Genomic DNA, 19,858 nt, shown 5'->3' with positions numbered 1-19,858 from the left:
GATAGTTTCCAATTATGGAGTCAACATTTTAACGAGGTGTTATGAATGTGTGGGTATGTAAATGCACTTAATGTACTGTATCACATTAACTGCGATCCAAAGTTTATTTGATCTTGCTTTTCTGTGCATTGGTCAAAAGGTTTCCATGGTGATATGAGAAACTAGGTAACAGACAGCAGCAAACATCAACACCATATTTGGTGAAATGTACAGGTGTGATTGAGACGAAAACAAAGCGTAATCCTGTGATTACACACAGCAACAAGAACTTCACCTGGTTTAAGACATCACATAAACTTCACAGGGATCAGTGCAACATCAAGCTTTGGCAGTAATTTTCATTACAACGGTGAAATGTTAAATATTCACTAGAGAATGTGGATTTTATTCCTCCTTCCCAGAGCTGGTTTACATAGAAGACAAACTTAAGGAGAACTGTCCCCAACCCAACTGTCTGAGTACAACACCTACACAAAAATATGAACTTCTGACCATCAGTCTGACCATCAGTATGAAAGCATGACAGCTTGCAGTCCAGACATAAGTGCTAATTGTGTTTCTCTTAACACTGTCCAGATCAAACCAATTCAAAAAACAGAAAAAGGGTGCTAACGCCAGGTTCTTTCCAACTGAACGTGACATCATTTCAAACTGGAAATGGTCAGTAAGCCAAAAGATATAGATTTTGTACATAGTGACATCTAACCATTTCCACACAGTCACTAAATCATCCAATAGCAGGTCTCCAAACTCGTAAACGTGTCATGATTGACAGGCTTGTTTCACCGCAGACATCACTGTCACTGATAGCATTAACAATGGCTCTGTTCTGTTCAGCATGCACAATGCCAGCACACTGAAACTGAGGCAGTTAAATGGAATCCAGCCAGCATTAACTGTATTCTATTTACATATGTGCATTTCCTGCTGTGACACGTCAACATGTCTTCCATGAAAAAGGCCTGTTAGGAAAGGGCATTCAGCACAAACAATGCTGTTTTTGGATCACGACAAAATAAGATCTCTAATCTTATTACCGCCCAACTCAACTACTATGTATTGTAGATTACTTATTAAAGTGGCATTGGCCATAAATGACTATGGCCGCCCCATCTGTTGAATATTTATCTATGTTAAGGCATAAACACACATCCATTCATATTCATAATAAACTTGCAAAAGGCATATTTAACTTCTCCCAAGAAACGCATCAGGCAACAGACACATGTCTGAGCTTCTGTTGGTAGTTAGAGACACCTTGAAATGTGTATAAATGAAGGAGTTGAATGTATACAGAGAAAGGAGATGAAATATAGCTCGGGCTGCTTTTGCTGCTCACATTCAGGAGGTCCAGGCTCTCTAGAAATGACTCCATCTTAAACACACTTCACCCTGAGGATGAACTCAGAAAATCAATTCCTCATTTTTTCTTCATTTTCACTTCTTTCTGTTCTGATAAGCGCTCTTTTTAAAATGAAAGCAGAGTGTATGTCACAGAATGTTTTCTACTTCATGAAGCACAAAAGCAACTGCGGTGGCCTCTAAAGTTATTGACACATTTTGATCCACAAACCATGCAGCAATAGAAAAACATAATTATTCTTGTTGTTGAGTCGCAGACGTATTTTATCCAGCGCGCCCTACCTTTTAAGAATGTCGTATCTATTATTAAATAGCAATATAGTATTTCCAGTTTCTGTACCCTTTCTTCTGGATCACTGTCGTGATTATAGTTCAATAGGTAATTAGAGCCTGTTAATTAAAGTTTGTGCCAGAAAAAATGCTTTTGTTTAGTATAGTTTATAAGCATTACATGAAGTGTAATTATCTGTAAAAATATGAATGAAGCCATGAACACAACAGCATCCAGCGAATCTCATCTCTAACGCTCTTCCTCTTCTATGTATCTGTGGTCAGTCCACCATCTTGCCTCTTTTCTCCTCACTTTTTCTCCTCTCTCACCCTAACTCATGCTCCTCCGTCTCTCTCCTTCGCATCCTCCCATCTGCGACGTTGACCCTCAGCCCCTCTCCTCCTGGTTCCATGTGAGTCAGCTCCCTGGGCCCCTGCATCTTGGCCTCCTTCCTCCCTGTCCTCTTCTCCCATCTCCTCCACCACATGCTCTTCGTCTTCCTCCTCCTCCTCCTCCTCGTCATTCTCTTCGTCATCCTCCTCACTTCTCTCAGAGTCTGACTCATCTGAGTTGTCCTCTTCCAGGTAGCGGTAGCCTTTGACCTGCAGGCACAAACAATATGTTGTAATGAAGACTGAGTGAAGAACTTGAAGAACATGAATAACTCAAGGAAAAAATGTAGATACGTGGTGGGCAGGGAGATTTGATTTTCTGGAAAGCTGTGGTTGTTCCATGTCCCCAACCTCCCCCGGGATCTTCCAGATGTGGGAGATCAAGACTTTGCAGACAGGGGCTTTAGCCAACTATTCCTGGTTCACCCTAACTACACATTTGGGTTTGCCAGGTCTGTCCAGTATTCTCCCCGCCACCTGATCCACCTCACAATCAGGTGGTGATCAGGTGACAGCTCACACAGGCACCTCTTAACCCAAGTGTCCGAGATTGGTAGCTGATGATACGACTACAAAGCTGATCACTGATCTTTGGCGTAAGGCATTCTGGTGTCAGGTACACTCATGAATCACCCTGTGATCAAACATGGTGTTTGCTATGGCCAGTCCATGAATAGCACAGAGGTCCAGTAATATAGTGCCATCAGGCATGCAGTTCCTCCCAATCCAGGTTTCTTCACTGCCCATGTGAAGCACCCCAGCAGAACTTAGGCGGTATCCAGGGTCTTCCAGAGCTCAAGAGAAGGCCAGACACACCAAACTGCTGTATAGTCCAACCATCCATCCATTTTCTACTGTGTATCTGGAGCTGGATTGCAGTAGCAGCAGGTTATAAAGAGCCTTCCTCTGAGCAACTCACAGAAGCATAGAGGGGACCTCTCTGTTCTCCGAGGAGAACTCCAACACTCAGCGAGGGGATCCTGAGTGTCCCCAAACCTGTCTGGTTCCTCTCATCCTCTGAAACTCTGGAAAAGGAGAGCCCAGCCCCTCTCCAGGAGTTTAACTTAGTTCCAGACCCAGTGCTATGTGTAGAGGTGAGCCCAACAGAATCTAGCTGGTATAGCTCCACCTCCTGCACTAGCTCTGGTTCCCTCTCTGCCAGAGAGGTGACATTCCACATCCTTAGAAACAGTGTGTGATGCCTGACCCACAGGGCAGCCGCTCCATGTAGTTCCCTCAGGTTATGCCCAAACGAGCCCAATGGACCAACGCCCAATCACCAGATACTCGCTAGCAAGCTCCCCTCCCAAGGCTCCAGGAGAAGGCCCCAATTTCAGTTGTATATGTAACCAAAATCAAACTCAAGATAACCATAGCAACAGCGCCTCTAATTTGTGCTTTGTTAACAGACGAAACAATAAGTTCAAAATGACCTCAAACACATACTGTCAATAGGTTGATTGATTACCTTGTGCCGTGGCCGAGGGATGCGAGGCAGTCTGTAAGGCACTTTATTGGCCAGCCGATGCTCCATCACCCAATAACAGTAACAGGCCAGCAACAAAGTGGCCAACAGGATGGAGAGTTTGACCTGGGACAGAAATGTGTCAAGAAAGGAATAAGTAGGCACTTTTCCCTTCAAACATGCATAGAAATGGTGAGTGTTTCCTCAGAGGTACTACATTTGAGACACATTAAACATTGTCCCAACACACACACACATTCATACCCTCATCGGCAGGTTGGACCAGAGGTAGACTATGAAGATGGCGATGGCCTGCCACCAGTGATAGATGGTGTAGACAAAGTCCAGACGTTCTTTTTCCTCAGCGTACAGCATACCTAGCAGAACTGACACACACAGAGAGGAGTTCATGGTGACATCTGTGAACAAAATTAGCAAAGGGTAAATACAGGCATCTCAACCACAACTGTTACTTACTGCTGACGCCCGTCTTGTTCAGGGCTGTGCCTAGTCCCCACAGCACGGAGATCACCAGCAGATAGCCAAGATACTCTGGTTTGTTAGGAGGCAGAGGCAATGCCAGGAGAGCCACCAGCAGCACCACATGCACAGCAGCACCCACCACCAGACACAGCCAGCGTGGGAGGCGCAGGAGGGAAAGGGAGAGGGAGGAAAAGATGGAGCAGGAGAGGCCATAGACGACTATAAGGAGCCACAGTTGCTTCAGGCCCAAAACGCAGACGCCATATGACTGTGGAGGGAGGGAAAGAAAAAAAGAGATGAGGAAAAACACATATTTCATATATTTCCTGTCATTATTACTATGATCTGCCTGCTCCTTTATATGTCCTGTTTCATTATTTTGCATGTCAAAATATCCAGAGACACTACCAAAATTAAACAATGCAAGGAAAAGCTACACTACAGGTCAACAAACTTCACAGGCAGCGTAGTACCAGGGAGAATCCGGTGACCGCAAACAGCACTTCAAACCCACTGTAGACGAAGAAGGGGCAGAGCAGTCGCAGGCGGTAGTCTCTCAGGTGTTTGAAAGGCAGCTGGAAGATGTTTCCCCAGCCGATACTGCGAAGGTCGATCTCCTCCGTCGGACGGTAGGCAGAACCGCACAGCACAAGGAACTGTGGAAGGCAGCACACAGCAATTAGTTTATTCTGAATCATTTAGAATGATTGCTGAACGATTGGTGTGCACGTGTCTTGCCCTGAACAAGAGAGCAGTTCATTCCAGCTCACTGTGGGACACAACGACCAACTGCAAACACAGCAGGGAATAAAGAATCATCTTGAAAGCCTTTGTATCCATCTTAAATTACTGAGAGCAGTATTAGCAGCAACAATCCATTTCTCAAGCCGGCCTTCTAAATGGGTTGTTTCAGTCACGTGTCGTTAAATTCAGACGGAAGGCCAGAAGTGAAAATTGCATTGGACTAGATGGACTAGTTTATATGAAATTATGAGAGAAAGGTACACACAGAAAGTCTGAAGATATGTTGGATGTGAAGAGGAGCAATTTTATGAAAAGGAGCAATTTTTCAACTGAACAGACAGTTTTTCCTGCTATTGAAGCAGTAGATACAACAAACTACCTGGTATACAGATGTCGTTCTGCTCTAGAAAACAAATGAAAGCATTCAAAAGTCTGGAGGCATACAACTTTCTTACGTTACAGTTGTTTGCTTGGTTACCGTTAGCAAAGGTCCAGTGAAACGCCACTTAAGACGTGGACTGTCTCAAAACAAGACAGGGCACGTTATTTACATTCAGCGGTCTTATGTGAAACCGTTAACGCCTCTTTAACAAGTGTTAGTTGCGTTGCCTGTCGCTATTACTTTAAATCTATCACCACTGATTTAAAACAATAGCTAATGCTAATGCTAATAGCTAATGTTACATCATTTCCACCATTAGCTGACTCAGTTCCTCCTGACCACAGACTGCTAACAAGACATTTTCTTCGGTTTTGGTACTAAACAAAAAGCTCCTCCTGAGAGAGTGTTTTCTGTTTTTTTCTGTGTGCTACCACTGTGACAGATCATCGCCCAATGCATGATGGGGCATATTCAAGCACTGTGCATGCATTTAGAAAATTTAGGGAAAATAATTTCACACTGGAATTGCTTTGCGGCTAAAATTAAGAAAGTATGTCTCAAACATGTTCATAGGTTCCAGTTTAAAGCTGTTTCTGCTGGATGTATAAATAGGCAAGTTTCTCCACACACGTTTGTTATAAGGTGCACCTTCACCATCTAATGTCCAGTACAACAGCTCTGCCACACATTCTATGCAAGCTTGTAACAAACAGTTTATGTTCAAACTCTCAGAGAGGTTGGAATTCAACGTGAGTTGGGACCTCACCATGTGGAGGAACAACTAACCCACACTAACCCACACACACACAATCCATGTGCCTGTACAGACACACATTTAAGGTGCAGATAGCGGTAGTATAACTCAGCTCTGCTCACGACTATCTTGTTGTTAGAGATGTGTAAACACGTCCTCTTTTGTGCTTCCCATATTTCTTTGTCAAGCTTTGCGGTCTTGAAACTCACGTGGCGTAACTATCTTGCCTTCTCAATCTCCCCATCACACATGCTCTCTTTCACTCACACTCTCTCTCACACACACACACACACACACACACACACACACACACACACGTGCCACATGATTGCTGCCTTTACACTTGTCAGTCTAGTTGCTTGTGTTATGGCTGCTTATGTTGTGGTTGGACCATAGATGTTAATTGACTGAAGGATTTTTGATTGGTGATCATTATTGCTGATGTTAAATAGACAGTTTTGTACGTTTAAAGAGCAGGTGTCTGTGATTTGCACGTATCTGTTGCGGCTGGTTACGAGGATCAGTGCTCAGATCCAACCCTTCACCTGATAAATGTAAAATGGTATTTTAAACATTGACATTTCAAGTGAACAGCCATTTTATGAGACTGCATCCACAGTTTGCTGCATCCCTGATCTCAGAGTGGTGCCCCTTTATTATTAAGTCTTGATACAGTTATTTGTATTGATAAGATCCTTACTATCTGCTAATAATCAAAACCTGCTCCTACCAGATCCTAACATCTATTTATGGCTGAAGTCATAGTTAGTGGTGGCGTTTGTTATATTTTTGCCACTTCCTGTTTGTAAATGGGGTGGACAAAATCTCAGACACCTCTCAATACAGTGCAGTCCAGTTCAACTCCATGGCAAATTATAACCTCAATGATAAACATGCAGTTTATTGATACTTTTAATAACACTAATTTTCTGTCTTTTTTCACATAGTAATATTTGGAAAGGCAGACTCTAAGCAGTTGTTCCATCGGATTGCATTAGATTTTACAGGTGTACCTAATAAAGTAGCCACTGAGTGTAAGTGTTCAAGTAGTTGTGCTGCCCCCAACTGGCAGGTTAAATCTTACAATGATCATGGCGAGGAAGGCGAAACCCATGAGGACACTCTCCACCTGAATGAGCAGCATGGAGCGAGGTAGGTTGGTCAGCACGGTGGTGTTGAAACCCGGGATCACTCCACTGATGTTTGCCCCTGGCAGAGGAAGAGGGAGGTTCAGCCATTAGAAAGGAGGTGACTGAATGCAAACGACAGGCTTCAGTCCTGTTTGTTTAACTCATGAGACTGCGTCTCTGCAGCACATGGCTGAAATGTACATTGAAAAAAGCTGAATGATAATTGACAGATCAGCAGTTTCTAAGAAAACTAGGACGTTTGTGTGATCATGGTTTTGTATTTTGAGGTCATCTGTGAGGCATGTGATGGTATGAACCTCGGCACAGTTTTATTTCCTCCTACTGTTGCTTACAATAAAAAAGAAGTAGATTCCTTTCCACGATAAACATCAAAAACTTTTCAGCTTGAGTGTTGCACTTCACTGGTTTCACGGCAGCTTTGGGAGGCCAACTTGTGTTCTCTTTAGCACCTCACCCTCCCCCAAAGCATGGTGGACGAAAGATATAACCGAGACTAGCACATGCTCTTCTGTGTCACACAAACCTATGAAACTGGCTTTGTGTGAAACACTCAGTTTAGGACAAACAGTGACATGAGCTATGCATTTATTTTTTTTTTTGCTTTTAAACAAACTATTCAGGGAAATGAAACTGCAAGATCATTGTCTAAACTTAGGATATTCTGAAATACAGATAATTATGCTTTTAAAGCTGCAACTCACTGAAGTTGTTGTGGTAAGCATGTTAGCTAACAGTTCCCCATTTACACGTCCAAGCAGACATGAAGCAACTTCATTCAGGGCTTTAGAGCTGTAGAGGTGCTGGTAGGTGGACTTTGCTACCTTTACACAGAGTCAGGCTAGCAGTTTCCCATTTCCAGTCTTTGTGCAAAGCTAAGTTAAGCTTCTGGCTGCAGCTTCATATTTACCACACAGACATGAGAGTGGTATCAATCCTCTCAACTAACTCTTGGCAAGAAGCACAGTCAGTATTTTCCAAATGTCAAACTCCAGCTCTGTGTATCTCATTGGATAGAAAGGAAAGAATCCTGACACACTGTTTTCCTGCTCTTGTTTGTCTGTAAACATTCATCAAGTGAGTAACGAATGGTGAGATTTACCACAGGTTTTCACATTGTTGAGAATGTGATCGTTGTCATGCAGGTAGCCGTTGAGGACGAACAGCATGGGGAACTCGGCGAAGACAAAACTGAGCTGATGAGAGAGAGAGACAAGGCAGGGCAGGGTGTTCACTCGTTTCTGCAGCTGCACAAACTTCTTTTCCGGTGGTAAACACAACACAATACTCACTGAGGCATTAGTGAACAAAAGACGGCTGAGGACTCACTTGGAAGATGATGCTGAAGACTGACTGGAAGACGATGATGTAGCTGTGGCAGGCGCCCTTGGGAAGCTTCTTCTGCTCCTGCACGTGCTCTTCCTTGTAGTTGACGTACTCATAGTACTGCTGCGCCATTCTGCATGTGTTAGTGGGGAGTGACAGGAGGAAGTGGCAGCGAACGCATTCATTAAAAAAAGACATTCTTAATAGGTACAATCACGTGTGTGTGTTCGCTTGAGGCTTACGTGGGTGTGTACGTATTCACCTGTGTGCTGTATGTCCACACAATCACATGACAGACCCCTGCCTCACTGTATGAGGTGGTAAAACTTATCCAAGCAGACATAAGTCTGATGTGATTTCAGTGGGAATGTGCCTTACACTTCCATTTTCTTTGTCTTCCTGCATTCATCCTTACAAAGAAGCTACCCATACTTGAGACACTTGGAATAAAAAACACTGAATTAGGCATGAGGAGACTGTGTTGCTCAGCAGCATGGTACCACAAAAAACAAAACAATGCTTTACAAAACAACAACAACAAATGTGCTGACAAATAATATCTCAGCTTGACAACCACACTTCTGCACAGTCCAACAGAATTTCAACAAAACAGAGCCTGGCAAACTGCTCTCTGAGCCTTGCACTGAACAAAACAATACGGGGTATTGTTATCGTAACGGCTCTTTGTGAACATACGTGAAAACACTCAAAGCAGCTAACGATACTGTTTTAGAGTTCTGTTGCTACTGAGTGACACAGACTTTGAAACTAAATATTCTCATTTCATTGAAGCACTGAAATAGATTCCACTTGTAATTGCTTTTCTCTACGTGAAAGTAAGGTAAGGTCTAACTGTCTGTGCTTAAGCTGTACATGTTTCTTCATGTACACACGTCTGTCTTCGTTCGTTCATTCATTTAGTCTGGAATGGAGAAATGAAAGCACATTGAACTGGGTTGGTGTCATGCTATTTTGCATTTTCACTAAATGACGTTGCTCTCTGTCCGTTGATTTCCATATGAACAAGCAGATCGATCTAGTCATTCTGAGTTTGTGCTGTAAATCCAGCCTTCATTTTCCTTGGAGATCGTACACAGACAGACAGAATTGCACAGTAAAACTTATTCAAACATTTTTCAAAATCAACAATTCTTGAAAAGGTTTTGCTCTACTTAAATTAATTTAATCATCTTGGGATGAAAGTCCCTGAATGATACAATGTGGGACCTCTATTAGTAGAAAGCCGCAGTGTGACGGTTATGTCACAGATTTACTTTGTCTTTTAAAGCTTTGATGGTTTCTAGAAATGGTCAATATTTAAGCAATAACTGTGGTTAAAAAGTTGTCTTTAGGCACTGCACTATCGAATGTAGTGACAGTCAAGTTAATGAAGCTGAAGCGTAGGTATCATTCTGATGCGGTGAAGGGCAAGACCAACAACCTCATACAACGGTTATCCACTGAAATCTCAGCTAGCGATCCTGGCCGACCTTCAGAACGCTTTGTGTGCCTGTCATGTAATGAGGGTCAACCTTCTGCCTCTCATGAAACATCTCCACCCACCCACCCACCTTTTCACATCCGGTTTCTTACCTAGTAATGTAATTACCCAACGAGGCCCAGAGCGGCACAATGGCCACGCCGATAGCTACGGCTGACGGAACCAAGGTGTAGTAACGCTCCCAGTAATTGGTTGAGACAAAGAGTGCGTAGATTCCCGAAGCCAGGAACATCATCCACTTAGTGCCCAGAAACCTGGCAGAGACAGAAATATGGAGTATATATTGACAGAGCGAGGATATTCAGATGAAAGAGAAAGGTTTTATCATTTCTGCGTGTGTGTGTGTCTACCTGATGAGTATAGGGGTGTACAGCAGGCCTATGATGGGCGTGACGTTGATACCCATCAGCATCTTGCGGTCGATGTCCTCCAGGCCAAGGTTGCTGTACTTCACCTCACGATACGTCATATCATAATGGAGGATCAGCTGCATCTGCAGTAGGCCTGTGGCACACCCACACACAATCACGTGCAAATGGATTAGAAGAGCATGTGTTTCTATGTCCTTTTCAGTGTGTTCTCTCCAATCAAACTCACCCATGTACACACTGTACACAATCATGGCTCCAAAACTGGCTGCGAGAACATTCTTGATGACTCCCAGCCTCTTCCTCCTGTAGTATTTCCTCTCCTCCTCCTCCTCATTGTACTCTGCCTGTGGACCCAGAAACTCCTCCACCTGAGGAAAGACGGGGAAAAGGTTGTGCTTAATGAGAGCAAAGATGGAGGAATGTTATGACACTCACGCAGACGTCGTGTTTTAAGGATTTTTTAAGCTCACCTGGCCCTGTATGTTGCCTTCCTGCCCCACATTCAGCAGTTCATTTAGTGGGCCGTTAGGATGAGGCACGAGCCGATCAGCATCCTCATTCATGTCTTCTCTGTCAAATGCCTCCATCTAGTGGACAAAAGGAGCAGTACACTGATTAATAGATAGTTCAACTAACCAATCAGTGTTCGTTCTTCCTATGAGGTACCTGCGGGGGCTTGAGTTGTCATATCTTTTACTGTGCACACTCATGAGACTACATGTAGATGCTTTTTCACATTTTGACAAAAAATCATTATGGATTGAAGCTAAAATGTGACGCTGGAAATATTAGAATCATCAGTATAATTACCCCCTTGAAGTTACGAACTTTAGAATGTAATGAATGGAAGATGAAACACGTTCATGAAGGCTTCAAAGAAACAAGTTTATAAGACGGTGTGTTCCTGTGACGGTCAATACAACAACATGTAATCCGTTTTACACTCTCTTCACCACCGTTAACTGCTGAACAACTGATGACTTATGTAAATGGTTTGTTTTTTAATGTTTTTACAGCTGTAAATATAAAATACTGAGAAAACTGACAATCTGACATGTTAAAATGTGAAATTGTGATTTCAGATGCCTCTCTCCATCTCATAGCACCAATACATTTTATTGTCTTAAGGTCTGACTTCATTTTATGCTATTTATTGAGCTTGTCCTCCTTTATAAGGTCTGTAAAGCTCTGTCATTATGTTTTTTATTACATATCAGTAGTGGGATTAGTAGTAGTAGCATCTGTGTCCTCTGTCAAAAACATTTGGGTTTCTTGATTAAAGCTAATGTCACATTCAAAGTTAAAGGTTCAGGGACTGTATGAAAGTGATCGGGGTGGTGACCAAGGGGTGCTGAATCTCTTGTCTTGTTCAATAAAAAAGCAAGACTGTTGTATTCACGTAACTATTGATTTTTTTTTTTCCTTATAATTTTGAAAAATCGAATAAAACAGAAAGGTTAGAAAAACGATGCATTCCCCTGCAGTGAACCGCCCTCCCTCTGCTTAAAATGGTCATTCTGTCATGTCTTTAGTCGTTGGCTCTTAGCTTTCTGTGCTCATTTGGAAATATCTATGTTACTTACAGCGTGTGATCATCTTCTACAGCTTTTGTCCTCTGCATCTTAACTCGAAACCCGTAACCTACACTGTTACAAAAGAGGATATGATCCTAAACATGTTCTCCACAAAGTTCACAATGAATTCAAATCATGGAAGCCACTTCTCGTGCCATAGGCCTCTCGAAAGGGAAGCTGTATGACTGTGAGTCAAAGCAAATGTCAAGCTTGAATTATTAACATGTCTCCATGCTGGGGTAAGCTATGCAGTCAGATAAAGCTCGTTTTCCACTTTGCGTGACTTCTTTTCCCTCCGCACGGCCTCTGAATGTCCCTTTCACATCCATGTAAACTTCATGTTAGCATTTTCGAATAAAGCTGCGTCTGAATGTCTGGAGCTAAACGTTCCGACACGTTCCCTCTGTTGGACTGAGGACATCTGAGGACCGCTGCTTTAACTTACCTGAAGTCGGATATACAGCGGTAACAGCTGCACAAATATCAGGTTCGTCTCAAAGTAGGTTTTAATCCAAAGCACCTACCTGACCATACACCCTTCTTCCTCACCGTCTGCCAGCACCTTAAAATCACTCACCATGTTCCTCGCGAGGGGCTCCTCGCGCCCTGAAAAGTTTGTCCACCTGAGGCAGGAGCACGCGGACCACCTGCGTCCCTCTCTCACTTTTAGGCTCTGCGGCTTTGAGTTCCTCTTTCCGACGCACACGGCGCACTTACTAATACAAGTTTCGCGAAGGAAACGAAAGTTAGAGAAGTTCACTTCCTCAGTCCAGTCTGCGGCCGCTCGCCTTAAAGGTACAGGCACTCCCCCTCAGAGCCGCTGCAAAAACACCCGTGATTTAAGATAATATGACAATGTTTTATTACTGTAATTCATCACAACGGAACACTGCGCAGATTCTCCAATAAGCAGGTAAAAAGCTGCGTGACTGACACAGTGTCTAACACAGGAACAAAATAAAGGTTCACAGTCAAAAACATGGTCCGCTTACATACAACACGGGTCTAAACAAGCCTGTCAGTCCATCTTCAGCTCAGTCCATGAAGCCACAGGCCTGGCAGTGTGTGTCTGAGGCCAACACAGCACCGTGCAGGCCTGAGACGCTCAACTCTGCATAGTGTCTTGTGTAATACTGCATACATAATTCAGTGCATGCCCTGATCCATGTTTTTGATTTACTGTATTTCAAGGTTTTCTACAGAACCCGCTCGACTTTGTCTGCATAAGACAACTTGTAAGTGTGAACAATGTGTCTCTACCTGAACATCATGTTGTGTTGCAACATAAGGCCCATGTTTACCTTGACTTACTCTCTCAAAATGGAAGAAAAAAAAAAAAACTCACCCAAGTTCAAAGGGTGATTTGGAAACAAAGACTAACTGCAGACCACTCTTAGTGTTTGTTTCGCCCTGCTTCGAGCACCGGCCGGTCTCTGCAGTAGAGACAGCAGCCTTCTTGCACTCCGAGCAGAGAGAAACAATCACCGAGTATGATGTAGAAACGATATCGCATGTCTCAGGTCTTTCTCCTTCGCAGGCAGTTTTCAGGCGACGTCCTGAGGAGCAGGCCAAGCTGAGTGTAAGACTAATGAGACGCATCCAGAGAGGCTGGAAGATGTCCTCATGCTGTCCCTCCACCAAGCGCTCCGGTGCTCCCTCCAGCTCCATCCTGAGTCTCCTCCTCTGCTGCAGTGGAGGAAGCAGTTTCTCAGTGGACCCTCACAAGCATTTATTTAACATGTTTTCATTTCCCCCCCAAAAAACCCACCCACTCATTAAAACACAAGTCTCTCATCTTAGAGAAACCAGCTATTCCGACCCCACCCTTAACCCTGTAATCCCCCACAGCGCTGGTGCCTTCATCGGCGCCTCTATCCGCTCCCCACAGCGGCCTTCCTCATCATTTCCTCGTCCTGGACGGAGAGCTCTGTCAGCTTGCGTCCGAGCCTCTCGTGAAGGTCCAGGTATTTGGCCACGCAGCGGTCCAGGCACACCGACTCGCCCTTGGTCAGCTCTGCCTCCTTGTAATGGGGCGGTACACACTTCCTGTGGCAGGCGTTGGTCATTCTGGGAGAAGAGGAAGGCAGGAGACAGCTGGTAAACATTTTTACCAGACGGTTTTATTATGCCCAAGCACCTTCATGTGATGTCCCACCAATACATGCATATGATCAATGTCACTTGGTAAAACTACACAGTTCCACCTGCAGGAATCAATACATTTTCTTCTTCTTCTCCTCTTCAAAATGTGGAGCTGCACTTTGCAAGACCAAGTAAATTGTTTAGACCATTAAAGCCCCAATATGTACAGTCTGCATGTGATTATAGTGTCTTTAAAAAGATTTTCACCACATTAGAGCAGTAACGATTATTGTCATTGCTTCATTTGTTCTTGATGAAGCGATTAAATGTTTGGTCTAGAAAACATCCAACATTGAAAAATGTCCATCACAGTGTCCTTGAGGTCAACGTGATGTCATGAAATATCTTGTCTTATTGAACCAACTGTCCAAAAACAAAAGATGTTCAATTATGTAACACACAGGATGAGGGCAAGTAACAGATTCTCACATCTGAGGAGTTGGAACTGTTAAATGTTTGGAATTTCTGCTTAAGAATTAAAACAGTCAAATAATTGATGCAGTCCCTGCAGCTCTGGACCAGTTTGAGCTTGACTGATGTGATTTGATTTGTTTCTTTGGCAGGGACCGTACTCATTGATAATCAGACATGACGAGTGAATATTCAATAATCTATAAGCCTGAATCATCTTCTAATCTTCAACCTCGGCTCATCCTGAATACTGTAGCCCCCTCAATTTAAAAGTTCTATGATGTCAGCCCTTCCCCTGCACTCTCTCCACCAGCTGCCCATATTACAGTTAATACTTTGCCATTAACACACGCAGTCAGACAACAGACATCTCCTTTATTTTAAACAGGTCTGGTCATCAAAATGCAAACAAGGAAGAAGAAGAAGAAATTCCTATTTTACAAAGCCACCAGGTGAGGCAATTTAATCACGATCTGGTTTGAATAATCATTCAGCGATCTGCACTTTAATCACATAGAAGGGTTCAGTTTCTTATCTGAAGGTAGTGATGAAGAGGAAGGTTTGCAGTGAAATGGAGATGTGAGTATTTATTATAAGCTTATATGCACTATAAGAACAACAGCTGGATGCAGACAATAGCATTCAAGCAGGGACAAACCTTATCCTTAAATCATTCAGTTATCACAGGAGTGACAGGATGTCTCCAAATTAGAGCAACTTACATTTAAGACATCCGAAGGTCTTTCGTTTTCCTTTGGTCCTTCATCAACTTTTTGGTATTAACTGTTTCAAATGTAATATTTGTTTTGGGATCAGTGCTGGAATTACACCCAATGTACTCAAAATATTTAATAATGTATGATTCATTTGTTTGACACAGTCTGTGAGCATTTTTATTTCCTCCAGCCCCAATAAGCTGTTACTAGTGGCCAAATTTGAACAGATTTCACTGATGTCCAACTATCTGTACTGGCGACTGCTGCACTGCAATGGAAGAACAAAGATCTATTAAAGTGTTGGCCCAAAATGTATTTGATATATTCTCCCAATTTCATGTTTTGTTTTGTTTTGGGTGTTTTTGTACATTTTGACAGGAACATAAAATTTTATTTATTTATGACACTGAATAGAAAATTAATGAATGAATGAAAAACTGCTTACAACAAAATGAGCTGAAAACTGAGGCCCTGAAGACAATTAGCACTGTGTTTCCGAACTAAAGACAAACAGATGTCAGTGCTAATTTAGCTGAAGTGGAACCAAATCAATTTAAGGCCATGTGTTTAATTGCGGAGCGTTAAACTAACACATTCTGGGATTTTTTAGACACACACACTACAAAACACTGAACATGACTAGCTGATTCTTATTGGTAGCTTGTACAGTCCTGTATAAAAGTGTTGCTTTAAGTGCAGTCGCAGTCAGTGTCGGCCAAAACGAGCATCATTGAAATACTGTCACATGTTAGCTAACGCACAGACATGTTAAATAATCACATATAACGTTAGTGAGCATGAAGGAGGGGACAATAGCTGCGTCTTCACCGAGCGTAGACGACCTTTATGTGCCCGTGTGTCACCGCAAAACGACAAGACTGACAAAAAGTATGAATGAAGGCCATGAGACAGTTCACTGCTGACAGAGAGGTTAGCTAGCTTCATGGTTAGCTTGTTTTGGATTTACCGGTTGTACATGTCAGCCATCATTTCCACCTCCAGCTCCGCCGCCAGCTGCTGCGCCTTCATAGGATCCATGTCTCCGGTTCGGTGCTGCTTCCTCCCGGCTTTAACCACAAACACGCCGTCCTGGTGACTCTCTCCAGCAGACAGCCGACAGCAAACCTACCCGCTACCTCTTCTTTAACCTTCAAACTCGTAACACAGCACGTGTGTACCGTCTCCGCTCACGCTTCTGCTGTCAATAAAGTTGGATTCAAACGGAAGACAGAGACAGTGCGCCCTCTATGTGAATTTGCAAGTGGCGCGTAGTCAGAAAAAAGAAAAATGCATGAATGCGACATGCATGAAATACGCTGTTTATTAATAAACGACAATAATGTATCATGAAATATTGTACATTTTACAAATACAGGCTCAAAATAAGCCCCCCCATCCTTATCAAAGCGCATCTTTTTAATGAAAATCAAACATCCATTTGACCCTTGCATATGGAACTAAACGAAGCTCAAAACCAGCCTGTACTTCTCGCATGTACAAAGTTTACAGTCGCCACACACTAACAGGACGAACATAAAAATCTATTATTTACAGTGTTACACCAACTTCTTCATCTTCGTCTGGCATGTTTGTGAAGACACAGTGGATAAAAGCAGAACAGAGAGATCAGGCTTGACATACCAAAATGCTGAACTTGTCACACAGCATAGTAAAAACTCTGCACCTACACAAACGTTACTCTGTCTCGTCTCCGGTCACATCGATCTCGTTCATATCTTCTTCCTCTTCTTCCTCTTCTTCCTCTGGAGTCATGTCCATGTTGTTCAGACCTTTGTCACACTCTGTGGACTGAGGCACTTTGTCTGGGGAGCAGAGCAGAATGTCCACCTCTTCGTCCTCCTCTTCTTCTTCTTGATCGCAGCCTGAGCTCTTGATGAACCCACCAGCATTGGACAGAGGTGGAGCACTTCTCTCAGGCGTCTGGGGGCTCAGGTTGTGGTCCAACAGTTTTTTGTTGTCTTGAGGCGGTGTGTGGGTGTCTCTGTGAGACAGCTGTGTTGTATCTGACACTCCTGCATCACTGGCTTTCTCTGCTAGAAAAGAAGGAAGTAATATGGATTATCCAAAGTAATCCTTCTGAGATTTCAAATGCATTTTACTGCGCAAGCCACTACTTTCACTGATGATACTTTTGAACTGTTACTTATGTAAAATCATTCAGACAATTCAAGTCTTGCAGTTATTGCTGTGACCACCAGATGGCGCCACAGTATGGACTCCTCTAATCTGACACCTACTGCAGTGGCTTTGAGAAAATGTGTTGTCTTCCAGGCTAACCAATAAATCAAGATGAAAAAAGATTACATAGTTGGAGTTTGGCTTTTCTCATACTTCTGTTATTTTTACTCAGTGTACACAGTAAAAAGGGCTTTGGAATCTGACAATAATCTGAAACGAGTAGAGGAACAAACACTTTACCTTCATCAGGATTCTTCAGCGGCTGCTCCCTCTCAGCAGTTAACTTGGCCACCTCTTCTCCCAGCACATCGAGGGACAGTCCAGGAGGACGGCGCTCAGCACCAGACAAACTGGCCTCCTCACTGGTAGAGCTGTTTGTGTCATCCCTCCGTGGTTTGCTACACTCGGCTATGGATTTGTTGAAAATCTGATTGTTATTTCTATCAAATGTGACATTGACGATGTTGTGAGACTCTTCCATTGCGTCCCTGTTCTGAGGCTGAGTAATGTCTGTGTCCATTTCTGTGTCCACTGATTCTCCACATGTGCTAGCACATGCCTTCGCTTCACTTCCTACATCTCTAAACTCTTTTGCTTCTTTTGACTTCACTGCTTTTGAGTTTTGGCACTGGATATGCTCTTTGAACTCCTTCAGGGTGACCGTCCGTGGCCGTTTGAGTGTCTCAAGTTGGCCCTCTGGTGGGATCATGCCATCTTTATCATCGCCTGCCTCAGCCTTGCCAGTGCTCTCAGCACTCATGGTCTTTTTCAATGGAATTACCTCCACTTCACTTCTTCTCCACCTCCGTTTTTCACACTGTCTCTTTGTTTTTTCACCCTCCTCCTCCTCCTTTGGCAAACTGTTGTCAATTTGCTGCTCACTTTTCACACCATGGCTCCTTGATTCACTGATGGCAGAAGGGCTCTCTTCAAGGTTTGCTTTCGAAAGCCTTCCGTGTTTCCGTCTGCAAGCTGAGACTCCTCGTTCATTCACAATCTTAGCTCTGCAGGCCATGGACTTTAAAAATGAATACTGTTCTAAGCTTGTGTTAATTGGGGTCTCCCTGGTCCGGTCAGTACCCAGATCCTCAGCACCTCTGCTTTTCTCACTCAGGTTTGCTGTGATGGTTGACGGTTCATCTGGTTTCCCTAAAAATGTGTCTGGCATGTTTGAAGAACTGCTGGTCACTGTGATGGCCTTTTCCAGCACACTGTTGCTTGACAAAGTGCCTGAACAATCACTCGGGTTGATTTCACTTTTTGTTCCATCACTGGCTTTCACATCTGCGTCTGGCAAAAGAGTACCAGCAGTCTCTTGTGGATGACTTGTGCTCTTCCTCTTCCTCCTTTCAGGCACTGGAGCATCCCTTTCGGTGTCACCTTGTTTACATCTGATACTTTCCTTCATCTCCCTGTGGTCAGGTTTCACCTCTGCTGCTTTTTGCTGACCAGCACATGTTGCTCTTTCCTCTTTCACAGTATTGGGCTCTGGCCAACAGCTGTGGTTTGTATCCTGCCGTGGCAGAATTTTACTGCTGTGGTTTGTCAAGTTGTTGAGGACAGGTGGATGTTTTGCTGCTGAGGGAAATGACTCTAATGGAGAGAGACATCGAGGAAGCTTCAAGTCATCCATGCAAGGTAAAGAAAAAGACTGCGAGGACTGCGGCTCATTTCCGTTCGCCAGGGGTAAAAACTCGACGATGTTCTGATCGGCTTGCGAAGACGTTTCCTGACATGCTGGGTAATGCAGTTTCTGCCCACTGGAGCGGAAAGCTGGGGGTGTGACTGATCTTGCTGTGGGTGCTTCAGGATATGGACAATTTTGATGGTTGGACGGTGGCATGCCCTGGTAGCTCGTTCCATCTCCTCCTATGGATGAGTGACACTGAGGAGAGTGCTGCTGCTGCTGCTGCTGCTGCTGCTGCTGCTGCTGCTGCTGGAGAAGCTCAGCATGTGTCAGTACAGAGGAAAGGATTGAACAGGTGGGCTGGTCCTGAGCTGTAAAACAACAAATGCCACCTGTACAACAGGTGAATCCATCTTCAATTAACAAAGCTGAGGTGGTTGATGTGAGAGCAGGGTTTTAGGTATTAGAGGACTGACAAGAGGAGCGGCAGCTGTATGAACATTTAGACTGTGGGCTGAAGTCAAGTGAGACTGTGTGATAAAATGTGAAGTGCTCCTGAAGTGCAGAACTGAGAGGAAGTACAGACGGAGGGAACATTTAAGATAAATCTGTGTTCTTTGTTTGAGTTAGTAACTGCTACACTTCAGCACGCTGAACAATACAAAAACAGTCCTGTTCAATACAACTATACAAGACTGAAATCAGAGCTGAAACAATGTTCAACTGAATCATTCAAGTAAAAATACCAAACATTCCCTTGTTCCAGCTTTTCAATTGTGGGGATTGTTCTCCATTTCATGTGATAGTAAATTGACTATATTTGGGTTTTGGACTGTTGTTCAGACAAAATAAACAATTTGATGATATCGACTCGGACGTAGGGAAATTGTGATGGCCATTTTTCAAAATGCTAAACAGAAACAAGACAACTGATTTTGTATAGGTCCATTATAATAATCTGAAAGTGTACTGGTGTAATCAAATTCAAAA

At 43.5% G+C, this 19,858-nt stretch overlaps 2 protein-coding genes across 2 annotated transcripts; both read right to left on the bottom strand.

Annotated features, from left to right (window-relative positions):
* Positions 1-85: 85 nt before the first annotated feature.
* On the bottom strand, positions 86-12,546 carry unc93b1 (unc-93 homolog B1, TLR signaling regulator). Its single transcript, XM_076729101.1, has 13 exons — positions 12,351-12,546; positions 10,670-10,786; positions 10,426-10,567; positions 10,179-10,332; positions 9,921-10,082; positions 8,331-8,460; positions 8,104-8,197; positions 6,938-7,062; positions 4,447-4,629; positions 3,968-4,241; positions 3,755-3,876; positions 3,494-3,616; positions 86-2,235 (listed from the first exon to the last, which is right to left on the bottom strand). Exons 1-13 carry the CDS (start codon positions 12,351-12,353, stop codon positions 1,969-1,971), a joined length of 1,896 nt encoding a protein of 631 aa, XP_076585216.1. The 5' UTR covers positions 12,354-12,546; the 3' UTR covers positions 86-1,968.
* Positions 12,547-12,618: 72 nt separating this feature from the next.
* On the bottom strand, positions 12,619-16,221 carry timm10 (translocase of inner mitochondrial membrane 10 homolog (yeast)). The gene is made up of 2 exons (XM_076729102.1): positions 16,010-16,221; positions 12,619-13,840 (listed from the first exon to the last, which is right to left on the bottom strand). The coding sequence occupies exons 1-2, from the start codon at positions 16,078-16,080 to the stop codon at positions 13,645-13,647; spliced, it is 267 nt and encodes an 88-aa protein (XP_076585217.1). The 5' UTR covers positions 16,081-16,221; the 3' UTR covers positions 12,619-13,644.
* Positions 16,222-19,858: the final 3,637 nt, after the last annotated feature.

Source organism: Chaetodon auriga, chromosome 4, assembly GCF_051107435.1.
Source record: "Chaetodon auriga isolate fChaAug3 chromosome 4, fChaAug3.hap1, whole genome shotgun sequence".
In the NCBI taxonomy this organism is placed as follows: Eukaryota; Metazoa; Chordata; class Actinopteri; order Chaetodontiformes; family Chaetodontidae; genus Chaetodon; species Chaetodon auriga.
The sequence above is the reverse complement of the archived record's forward strand: the minus strand, read 5'-3'. Positions and strand labels throughout refer to the sequence as shown.